General features: G+C 41.8%; 1 protein-coding gene across 1 annotated transcript in view; it reads left to right on the top strand.

Annotated features, from left to right (window-relative positions):
- Positions 1-10,529: 10,529 nt before the first annotated feature.
- Positions 10,530-12,803, top strand: part of OSBP (oxysterol binding protein) — a 37,001-nt gene continuing 34,727 nt past the window's right edge. Inside the window, exon 1 of the mRNA XM_012759843.3 lies at positions 10,530-11,314. Within this exon, the coding sequence (XP_012615297.1) occupies positions 10,980-11,314 (335 nt within the window). The 5' untranslated portion in view covers positions 10,530-10,979. The remainder of the gene's footprint in view (positions 11,315-12,803) is intronic.

Here is a 12,803-nt window from a genome sequence, read left to right on the forward strand (position 1 = left end):
GAGCTGAGCTACCCACCTCTGTATTTCTTTTACATGTGAAAATAAACTCTTATGTGCTTAAACTAATGTAAATTGAGTCTCCGTTTCTTGCAAATAAACTCAATCCTAATTATTACAAAGGACTTTATCAGTCATTTGGTACAGGCTGAACATCCCTAACCTAAAAATCTTAAATCCATTGTGCTCCAAAATCTGAAATATTTTGAGCACTACGACATGGCACTCAAAGGAAATGCTCATTGGAGCATCTTGGCTTCGGGCTTTACTGATTGGGAATGCTGAACTGGTAAGTACTGTATACGTAATGCAGATCTACCAAAATACAAATAAGTCCAAAATCCAAAACACTTCTGGTTCCAAGCATTTTGTATAAGGGATATTCAACCGGTATTACATTAAGTGCAAGTGGGGAAAAATTTTTTTGAATATTTTTTAAATTATTACAAATTTCAGGGAATCTTTGCCCACAGACTCCATTTTTTCTGAGTGCATGATTACCTGTTGTGAAACAGAAGGGTTATGTAGCTTCAAAAGGATGTCAAAGTGTTCGGGTAGTTCTGAGGGATAACAGGAGCAGAGGCAGGTTAATGATACTTCTTAAAAATACAAGAGTTCCCCCATCAAGATTAAATCAAATGTTACTTCATTGTATTGATGACATCTTCACAACTGATTTATTTGAATTGTTTCTGTTCTTTAAAAAAAAAGATTCCAAAGCACGTGTAATATGAGAGTCGGTAGGCCTGTTCATATCTGTGTTCAAATGTCAGCTTTGCCTTTACAGGTTACTTTACTTGTTTGAGTCTGTTTCTCCCTCTGTAACAGGTGGTAGAAAAACTGTTAAATAAACTGACCAAATAAATAAATAAATGAGATTGGCTGGGCCTGGTGGCTCATGACTGCAATCCCAGCACTTTGGGAGGCTGAATCGGAAGGATCACTTGAACCCAAGAGTTCAAGACCAGGCTGGGCAACAGCAAAATCCTATCTCTAAAAAAAAAAAAAAAAAAAATTTGTTTTTTAACTTTCAAAAAATATATTTGTGAATGTGCTTAACACTTAATAAAAAACTAGTATCTCTTCACTGGATTAATCCATTTCTACTTCATATAAAGTCCCAATATTTCCCAGCTTTTCTATGGCATGTCTAATACCCTCAAGGAAGACATGCAGGGCCTCCTTGGGTTAGTTATGTTGTGCTGCAAAGATAGTCTTGCATAAATAATAATTGCAGTTAGTATTACAATTTTCATTTAATCCTTCCCCAAAATCTTGATAAATAGATGCTATTAGTGTGTTCATAAGGAAACTGGTGAGAGGTTAAGTAAGCAGGCCAAGATTGCATTTACTTAGCAAAAACAAGATTTGAAGCCAGATGGTCAAGACTCCGATAATATGATTACTTACTACACTATAATGCATAAATAAGCCAGTAGTTCCTCCTGGTAGGGAGTTAGAGAAGTGATTTTCCCATTCAGTATGTAGCTTCCCTTTTAAAATTTACAATTATTCTCTATTTGATTATAAAATCAATACATAGAATGTGGTTCTTGCTCTCTAAGAGTGACCATTCTAATAACCCAAAATTAGAGGGTTGAATTACCTCTCCTGAGACTCTGTCAAAGAACTTGTTCTGATATACTGGCAGTTCCCATCTCACTTTTGTGTCTTCCTAGTTTCAGTGAATTTCATCATCCTGTTGCACAAACAACAGGAACAAAAGAGGAAAATCACAGAGCTAGGATGTAGCCCTTGCTCCAAGAAAAGTTAAGACAGCAAGCAAGGGAAACTAGGCAGACTACTCCTTGATAAGCACAGAGATAGAATTGATTCCTTGAGCTCTTTTTCACTCTTTAACACAGTATCTGGAATTAGTAGGCTCCTTGTTTTTGTTTTTTTGTGTGTTTTTTGAGACAGTCTCACTTGCCTGGGCTAGAGTGCTGTGGCGTCAGCCTAGCTCACAGCAACCTCAAACTCCTGGGCTCAAGCAATCCTCCTGCCTCAGCCTCCTAAGTAGCTGGGACTACAGGCATGCGCCACCATACCCGGCTAATTATTTCTATATATTTTTAGTTGTACAACTAATTTCTTTCTATTTTTAGTAGAGATGAGGTCTCCCTCTTGCTCAGGCTGGTCTCAAACTCCTGAGCTCAAGCAGTCCTCTAGCCTAGGCCTCCCAGAGTGCTAGGATTACAGGTGTGAGCCACCGCACCGGCCTGGAATTAGCAGGCTTTAAGATTTGTTTAGGGAAAGCATGAATGAGTGACATTAACCTCAATGCCCCTCTGACAAACATAATATCAGGCTTACCACCAAGGACAGTATCGACCAGGTGTTCAGTCTACTGCTGTTTTTATGTAGGTTAAGGGAACCATGTAATATAAGTCTTGGCCTATGAGTAAACAAATGGTTTAGTGTTGTAGTGGATACTCCAGTGCCACCAAGATTCCCTCTTTAGGACCAAGTACTCATACCCTGAGCTGCTGAAAGTATTGCTAGCTGCTGACTCACAGCTGAGCCTCTCTCCCTTTGGTATTTTCCTCTCCCCAAAGGAAATGCCTTGGGTTTTACCCTCTCCTTGGACACAGTCTGCATGCAATGACTGCTCAGTGCTGCAGATAAGTGCCCAGCCATCTCTCGAGGCCGGGCACCTGGGACAGGCCAACTCAACTTCAGATCTCCCCATACCTGAGGTCTCTGTTGCAAGCGCATCTCAGTTTAACTTTCCGCTGGATGCATACTGTTTCTTTCATTCCCTCACAAGTGTTATTCCTGAGAGCACTCCCCAGGAAACTTCTGGGGGAATCTGACCAAAGACAAACTCAAATTTCTTGTTCAGTTGAGAGACTCCTGCTGTCCCTCAAAACTACAAAGTTAGGATAAAACTGGAGAGCCCAATGCCTGCATTGCATTACACTGATAATACCTGCACTATTAACAAATCATCCCTTGGCAAAATTTGGGTGATACGGCCAGTGCCAATTTGGAGAATACGAAAAAAAAGTTTGAAAGTTCACCCAGGTGAGCTGAAAACCTACATCCACATAAAAATCCCACACATGGATGTTTAGAACAGCTTTAGTTATAACTGCAAAAACTTGGAAGCAACTAAGATGTCCTTTGGCAAGTGAATGGATATACTGTGGTACATGCATATAATGGAATATTATTCAGTGCTGAAAAGAAATGAGCTATCAAGCCATGAAAAGACACGAAGGAAACTTACATACTAAGTGAAAGAAGCCAATTTGAAAAGGCTTCTTTTCAAATTATAGTCAGTCCTCTATATCTGAGAGCACTGAATCCACGGATTCAAAGCAAACCAGGGATCAAAAAAAAAAAAAAGATATTTGCATTGGTACTAAACATGTACAGACTTTTTTTCTTGACATTTCCTAAACAATTCAGTATAACAACTATTTATATGGCATTTGCATTGTATTAAATATTAGGATTTTGGTGAGCTTTTTGTTGGATTTTTTTGTGTTTGGTTGGTTGTTTTTTAGCTATTTGAGACAGTTTCACTCCGTTGACCAGCTTAGAGTGCAGTGGCATGATCATAGCTCACTGCAGCCTCACCTCCTGTGCTCAAGAGATCCTCCTGCCTCAGCCTCTGAGTAGCTGGGACTACAGGCATAAGCCACTATGCCCAGCTAATTTTTCTATTTTTAATAGAGACGGAGTCTTTCTCTTGCTCAGGCTAGTCCCAAACTCCTGGGCTCAAGCAATCCTCCCAATCTGACCTCCCAAAGTACTAGGATTATACGTATGTGCCACCACACCCAACTAATTTTTGTATCTTTTGTAGAGATAGGGTCTTGCTATGTTGCTCAGGCTGGAGTATATGATATTATAAGTAATCAAGAGATTATCTAAAGTATACAGGAAGGTGTGTGTAGGTTATATGCAAACATGACACCATTTTAGTTATTTTATTTTATTTAGAGAAAGGGTCTTGCTCTGTTATGCAGGCTGGAGTGCAGCCTGCATATTAATCATATTAATAACTCATTGTAACCTTGAACTCCTGGGCACAAGTGATGCCACCTCAGCCTCCGGAGTACCTGGGATTATAGGCATGAGCCATGACACCTGGCACTACACCATTTTATATAGTGGACTAGAGCATCCATGGATTTTGTTTTTTGCAGGGGGTCCTGGAACGAAGTCCCTATAGTTACTGAGAGATGACTGTGTATGATTCAAACTGTATGTCATTCTGGAAAAGCAAAAACTATGGAGACAGTCACAAGATCAGTGGTTGCCAGGAGTTAAAGGAGAAGGAAGGATGAATTGGTGGAACAGAGAGGTTCTTTAGAGCAATAGAACTAATCTGTGTATTATAATGATGGATACATGTCATTCATTAAAACCCATAGAATGTACATACAACACCAAGTGAATTCCAATGTAAACTATGAACTCTACGTGGATGATGATGTGTCAGTGTCACTTCATCAATTGTATCAAATGTACAATTGATACATTTGGATGTTGACAGTGAGGGAGGCTGTGCATGTGTGGGGGCAGGGCGTATGTGGGAACTGTCTGTAACTTCAGCTCAATTTTGCTGTAAATCTAAGACATCTCTTAAAAATAGCATCTATGTAAAAAAAAAAGTATGAAGCAACTATGTCCAAAGCATTGGAATTTGACAGATAAACCAGTCTGGACCTCATAAATGGGATAGGAAAAGAGGGTTAGGACTTGGTAGGAAAGGGCTTTGGATGGCAAAGTGAGTCACTGATGATTGCTAAGCAGGGAACACAGGTAAAGTAGAGGCTGTTTTAAGAAGATCCTTCTGGCAGCTGTCCCGTGAGGAGGATTCTGGAAGATAGACTGGAGACAAAAAGACTAGTTCAGGCGTCCTCAAACTACGATCCGCGGGCCACATGCGGGTATTTTTGCCCGTTTGTCTTACTTCAAAATAAGATATAAGCAGTGTGTATAGGGATTTGTTCATAGTTTTTTTTAAACTATAGTCCTGCCCTCCAACAGTCTGAGGGACAGTGAACTGGCTCCCTGTTTAAAAAGTTTGAGGACACCTGAACTAGTTTAAAAGCAGGAAGAAAACATAAATGTCTAGTAAAGAAAGGGGTGCATAAATGATCATCCAGTTTTTGGTTACTTACTGGACATAGGGATGAGAACGATGACTCCTTGAGAAAAATTAAACACCAGGTTTTAAAAGTTGTAATTATTTTACACATTAAGCATTGACTGAATCACCATCCATCATGTGTCCAATATTATCAATTCTATCTCTAAATATATCTGGTATTTGTCCCCTTCTCTCCGTCTCTGTTGCCACCACATTCAATCAAGTCACCGGTATTTCTCTTTTAAAAGGCTGCAGAAGCTTCCTAAACTTTTGTGACTCTACACATCAGCCAGTGATAATTTTAAACAAGAATTGAGGTCATTGCCCTAATCCCTTCAATTTCTTCCTGTTGCACTGAGAATAAAATCCAAACTCCTTACATCATGAGGACTTTTTTTTTTTTTTTTCCCAGCCCGAGTCTTACACTGGAGTGCCATGGCGTCATCAGCTCACTCCAACCTCCAACTCCTGGGCTCAAGGGATCCTTCTGCCTTAGCCTCCAGAGCAGCTGGGACTACCGGCACTAACTTTTCTATTTTTAGTAGAGACAGGATCTTGCTCTTGCTCAGGCTGGTCTCAAACTCCTGAGCTCAAGCGATCCTCCCACCTTGGCCTCCCAGAGTGCTAGAATTAGAGGCGTGACCACTGCATCCTCCATCATGAGGACTTGTAGCCCTTTCAGTTCTACATTCTCCACACCTCATCTCTCCACCTCAGTTACTGCCTCTCTTTCCCTCCTCAGGTCTTCACACAAGAATGATTGTCTTTGTTCTTTACTCCCTCCTCCCCAGCCCCCAGATGGTAACTTAAAGAGTTTATTCCTCTTTGAAACAGGTTACACCAGTTATTCTCTTTCATAGCACCCTGCTTGCCCCTCCATGTCACTGTGGATATGTATATAATTACTGTATGTGTTCTCTCTATAAATGTGTGTATTCATTTATATGCTTCTTATTTAATTCCTGTCTGTTCCCAAGATCCTTTATGTTTCATGAGGGACCAGAGCCTATTTGTACATTCATTACTGTGCCCCCAACACTTAGCTTAGGCCTGGAGATGTATAATAGATAAATATTTGTTGTTAACTAGGTGAATATGCTAGACTGTGTGCTAACTGTCAAGAGGGAACCAAAGATGAAACAGATACAGATCACGCATTGAAGGGATTCACCCTCTATTGGGAAAATATGACTAAAATATAAATAATCGTGAGGTAAGACAATCAACATCACAGGAAACTCTACAATTCCTGAGGAAGGGGCATTACTTCTAGCCAGGGAAATCAGGAAATTCTGTGGAGGGACAGTATTACACCAGGCATTGCAAGGAAGGAAAGCATACACAAAGGCACCAACCTAAGAAAGTGTAGGGCAAAAGTGGAGAAAGATGTGTGGATCAATTTAACGGGCACATGGAGTATATCAAGACAAAATAAGGCTGGAAAGGAGAGGTGACACCAAATTGTCAAGGGCCTCATTTGCCAGGCTAAGGCTGCTGGGTTGTATTTTGGAGGCAGTGTTGGGCAACCACAATAATTCAACCTAGCCTTTCAATATCCTTTAAAATTTTTTTTTCAAATATACCATGAAAGTATTAGGTCATTACATATGAAATGTCCAATTTTGAATCAAAGGTTTAGTTTATTATATGTCAAACAAGAAGCAGTACAATTAATCAAGGTATGCACCTAAACTACTTACACAGTTTAATTTCACCATCTTGATGGTAGCTTGTTTATGCCAGCAGCGAAGAAGCCTGCAGAGTGAGTGGCAATGATGTGGCATTTTCCACCGCTTGTTGAGGATTAAATATTTTTCCTTGCAAGAAGTAGTCCAAAGCCTGGAAGAAGTGGTAACCAATTGGCGCAAGGTCTGGTGAATACAGTGGATGACAGAGAGTTTCCAAGTCAAGCCTCTGTAGTTTGAGCAGCATTGTTTGTGTGACATGTGGTTGAGTGTTGTCTTGCAAGAGGATTGGACTGTCTCTATTGACCAATCTTGGCTACTTTTGTCAAGCATCCTCATGATGTCATCCAATTAGTTGCAATAGACATCTTCTTTTCAGTTGACCTGGTTTCATGAAGTTGTAGTGGATAATGCCAGCGCTGGACCACCATTAGCTTTTTTTGATGAATATTCAGTTTTGGACTATGTTTCAGCACTTCATTTTTATCCGCCCATTGTGCCAAATGCTTGCAATTGTCAAAAAGAATCCATTTTTCATCACACATAGCAATACAGTATAGAAATAGTTTGCCTTTATGTCATGACAGCAAAGAAAGGCAAGCTTCGAGATGATTTCCCTTCTGACACTCATCTAATTCATGCGGTACCCATCTATCCAGCTTCTTTACCTTGCTGATTTGTTTCAAGTGGTCCAATATTATTGGAATAGTATTGTCAAACCTTGCTGCTAATTCACACTTAGGTTGAGATAGATTCGCTTCCACTGCGGCTTTCAGCTCATCATTATCCACTTTGGTTTCATGTCACCCACGTGGCTTATTAGTCAAGATTAAAATCACCAGAAAGGAACTTCTCAAATCATTGACGTACTGTCAATACTTCAGAGTTCATTAGTTACCTCCTTCCCTAACACTACATTCATTTTTCAAGCTGTCTGTGTAGCACTGGTTCCAAGATGGAACTCATATTTGAAAATAACACGAAGTTTTGACTTATCCACGGTTTCACAAAAATTTCTCTAAAAAAAAATTTGAAGGATAATCATAAGCCAAGCCATGTGTTTGAAAGAATGAGGATGTACCTTCACAATAAAAATAAAACAAGAAGTGTCAAAGCGACATGCCAGAGATATCAACTGTCAAGCTTAGTACTTAAGGACATCAGACATTCCATACTTAATAACCTACCTAGAAATAATAGTACAATGAGGACCCATATACTTACCACCTGGATTTAACAATTAACATTTTGCCACATTTGCTTGATAGGTAGGTAGGTAGATAGATAGGGGTGTGTGTGTGTGTGTGCATGCGCACATGAGCATTTCAAAATATATATTACTTTTTCTTTCCTGACTTTTTCCTTTCATTGTCTTTCCTTCTTTTTTGCTGAATCATTTCCAAGGGAATTACAGACATCACAACTCTTCACTTCTAAATACTTCAGCACATTTTTCCAAATTTTAAAGGTGTTTTCTTTCATATCCAGCACACCATTATTATAATGAACAAATCTAATAACTGCCTAACAACATCTAATACCATTTCATTTTCAAATTTCTCCAATTGTCCCCCAAATGTCTAAAAGTCTTGTTTTTTTTCAGAACCAGAATCCAATCAAGTATTTGGTTGTGTTTTTTTAAGTTTTTAAAATTTAGAACAATTACCCCCAATCCTTTTTTATGACATTGATTTTTCTCATTCCTTGTGTTTATTTTCCATAATGCAGTTGTCTTATAGAATGTTTCACGTTCTTGATTTATCTGATTTTCTCCTTGAGGGTATTGTTGAGCTGGTTCCTCTAGCCCCTGTAAACTGGAAGTTAGATCTAAAGACTTGATTAGATACAGTTTCAACATTTTTGGCAAGAAAACATCACTAAATGATGCTGTATACTTCATGCTGCAGCACACCAGGAACCTCACAAAAATGTTGGTTTGTCCCAGGGTTAGTGATGCTAGGTTGGATAACTGGATTAAGGTGGGGGTAGCCAGATCTCCCTGTTATAAAAGTATGCGTTTCTCCTTTGTGATTGGCAACACAACTCACATTTTTGTAGCTGTTTCCAGTTTATCAAACACATTCAAATGCACTTAATCACAATAGCATCCCTGTAAGGTTATTCCTGTTTAACAGAAGTGAGAACTGGGGCTTGGAGTGCTTAATGACTTTCACGAAGTTATAGAGCCAGGAGGTTGCAAAGGCAGAACTCAAGCATAAATGGATTTAGTTCAGTTAAAAAAAAAAACAAACTCCTAAAAAGCCTACATCTAACTGAAGATTTTTAAAGCGCATTCTTTCTCCAGAATTAAATAAATATTTCTCTCCTTTTGAAACCATTTCCTAAAAAAGAATATTTGTCTTTACTTTCTTGACACTGGGAAGCACAATGCCAAGGAAAGTCAATTTATTTTAGTGTCTAACAGCTATTTCTATTGCCTGTTCAAACTAGCAAAATGTAACAGATGCTGGATTCCCCAAAGTACAGAGCTTTTGGCTACATTTGTAACAATAGTTTACATCTAAATGTTACATTAGTTATTGAATTTGTGATTTTCACAAATGTGCGAACAAAGTAAGTTGATCAAAAATAACAATTTTCTACAAGAAGAGAATTGTAATGTTCCCAATACAAAAAAAATATAATGTCTACACTCTGGGAGGCCGAGGCGGGCGGATTGCTCGAGGTCAGGAGTTCGAAACCAGCCTGAGCGAGACCCGTCTCTACTAAAAATAGAAAAATTAATTGACCAACTAAAAAAATATATATATACAAAAAAAAGAAAATATAATGTTTGAGGTGATAGATACACCAATTACCCTGCTTTGATCACTACACATTGTATACATGTATCAAAATATCACATGTACCCCCCAAAATATGTACAACTATATCAATAAAAAAATACCCCCACCCAAAAAAAAAAAGATTTTTCTGGCTAAAGTTAAGCATACACATGTGCACTTATGATGCTAAACCCAACGGCCTTCAATTCTGGAAGAATCACAAGAAGTCAGGTCCTGGCAAATCTATTTTCTCCTGAAGCCAGGTCAGCAACTTGTGGGACAGAATTAATAGAAACATATGACCACCTAGAATAAAAAGATAAGGGGTGCGCTGCCATAATGAACAAACCAGGTATGGGAATTAGGGATCCAGCAGGGGGGCTGAGGAAGCTATTTCTGGGCTCCCCATGAATCTGGGCCTTCAGCTCCGAGTATATAAGGGGGCCCTAAAAGGGGGATTCTGGCGCCGGCTGATTGCCAAGTCACTCTGACGGCCAGGTCCTTCTTAACAAGAAACTATCATGGTCATAGTTCAGAATGAGGGAATCCGACATCTCGCCCACATCAAAATACACTTGGAGAGACAGGTATGCTTTTGCCTCCCATCCACTTCCCCAAAGCTGGAAGCGGGTAGACACGTCCCCAAGCGCTCTTCCCGGATTTTATTGGTTGTCCCAGCCTGCCCTCTCTCATTAGGTCTCTTTCATTGGTCAGCATCGCAGCATTCACAGTCAATTCTCAGAACCAACCATCACCAATCATCGCTCCGCCTCTCCGCCGACATAGGAGTGACATAGACGATAACCAATAAAAAATAAGAGTGAATACGAGGGTCCGCTCCTTTTTCCTCAACTCGTTCAGTAAATGGTAGAAAAGGTTGAGTAGCTGATACCAACCACCAATCCGTAAGGGCGGAAGAGGGAGATGCGAAGAGTGATGGGAGGGGGTGACGTGGCAGTGACAGGAGCATAAACTGAAATGAATGGCGGAAACCCTAGCCAATCGGCGATCCAATTGGCCGGGCACCCTGAATTCTTCCGTCCTCCCAGAGCGCTAGAAACTTCAGAAAAGCACCAATGAGCTTCTACATGCATCTGATTGGCCTTCACTCAAACCAATCAACGGCGGGTCTGGCGGACGCGTCCCACCCCGGGCTCTCACTGGGCGGTGTAGAATGACAGGTCTGAGAGAAATGCCTATGTCTGTGGGGTCTTCCTCAAGTGACACTCAGCGGCACCAATCGACGTCCTCCTTCCCGGCGGCCGAGCCCTCCTTCTCGCGGCGGGCCTGGCGGGGCGGGGACGCTCCGCGGCGGCGGCTGATGCGCTAGCCGTGTGGGGCGCTCCGGGCGGCGACGGCGGCTTTCGTAGGCGGTTCCGGTCCTGTATCTCCGGGCGGCGGCGGCTCATGGCGGCGACGGAGCTGAGAGGAGTGGTGGGGCCGGGCCCGGCAGCCATTGCAGCTCCTGGCGGCGGCGGCGCCGGTCCCCCCGTGGTGGGAGGAGGCGGCGGCCGCGGAGATGCGGGGCCGGGCTCTGTGGCTGCGTCAGGGACTGTGGCCGCGGCAGCGGCGGGCGGCCCGGGCCCCGGGACCGGGGGAGTGGCGGCGGGGGGCTCAGGCGGCTCAGGCGCTGGGGGCTCGGGCTCGGCTCGAGAGGGCTGGCTCTTCAAATGGACCAATTATATCAAAGGCTACCAGCGGCGGTGGTTCGTGCTGAGCAACGGGCTCCTGAGCTACTACAGGTAACTGCTTCCGGGGCGCCGTCACTCACCTTGCCTCCCCCAGAGCAGCCGACAGTCCTGGCGCCCTCACCCTAGCCGGCCGGCGCCTCAGCCAAGGTCGCCCCAGGCCCATTTTCGTCACCTGTGCGGATTGACAGCCCGCGACAGGAGCCCACTGTAACAAAAGTGAAAACCCCAGGACTTACACCTCCCCTCCCCCGGGCTTCCCACCCTTGATACCACATCTTCTCCTCATTCCCTGGCCTTTCCAATCAGCAGTTGTTCGGAGAGCATCTGTTCTTCCATTGTATTTCCACCAGCACATGGGTGCAATTATTTATTCTGCAAGCCAGGCACTGTTGTAGGTGCTAAAGGGGCACATGTAGGAGAGCACATCTGAGCACTGCTCCCAAGGAACTTAAACAGTGCAATTCTCAAGTCTTAGCTGTCTGTGCCCATTCTCCAAAATTCAAGGTTATTCGTAGCTCTTGATGTACCCGTCCTTACTCTCCACATTCAGGCACAAGGACAGCACACACTGGGTAGCTTTGGTATACTGTCCCGTTTTCCTTCTCTTTCCAAGACTTGCATATGCTTTCACCTTTTGGACAGCCCAGAATGAAGATGTGCACTCTAGTGCTGCTTTTATTTTTGCTTGCCCCACCTCCTCCATGGGAATCATTCAATGGGAATAATTGTTTTATCCAACATTTCTGTAATCTTTTGGTTAGTTAGAATTAAGTGTTATTAAAAGAATCATCCATGTTTTTGGTATGATTACTTCTGTTCAACAATGTTTATTTTGGACCGTTTAATGTATATTTATGGTGACACACCCTGGCCATAACATAGCATGCTTTTGGGCTACTCATGTTACTATAGATAGAGGAATGAAGATAGATGATTTAGGGACAGGATGTCAACATTTCCTAAGGGCTAGACAGTGTGGCTAAGATGTTTTACATATACTTTGTTGACTCCCAGCAACCACCCTGGGAGTTAGGAGATATTCCCATTTCATTGATGAGGAAACTGAAACTTAATGTGGGCAACTTTCCCCAGGTTTTGGAGGAGTGAGGATTTGAAACTACTTCCGTTCACACCAACATAACCTAAAACCCAGGTTAGTGTTAGTCAGTCAATTACAGAGATAATTATTTATCAATAGCAAGTTTTATGGATCATGCCTACTATGTGTATTTTATACAAAAAGTATAAAGTCTTTTTTAAGGAAGACTTTTCTTAATAAAATGACATTCCTAATTGAAATCTTTTTCTAAAGACCATCTTGTTTGAGACCTAAAACACCGATGTTGAAAAGCAGCTCACTCTGTATTTCCTTTCCTTTGCTAGTAGTCATTGTGCTACCAAGAGAGTTGAGGTGGACAAGTCTCTTTTCCATTAACTCCATTGTATTGGCTCTTAGAGAATTTTGAGGAGAAACTGAAGGTAGGAGTTGGAGGTTGTTGGTAGGAGTACATTCTTATCTTTCCTCTAACTGTGGAAAATG

The sequence above is a fragment of the Microcebus murinus genome, chromosome 4 (assembly GCF_040939455.1).
Source record: "Microcebus murinus isolate Inina chromosome 4, M.murinus_Inina_mat1.0, whole genome shotgun sequence".
In the NCBI taxonomy this organism is placed as follows: Eukaryota; Metazoa; Chordata; class Mammalia; order Primates; family Cheirogaleidae; genus Microcebus; species Microcebus murinus.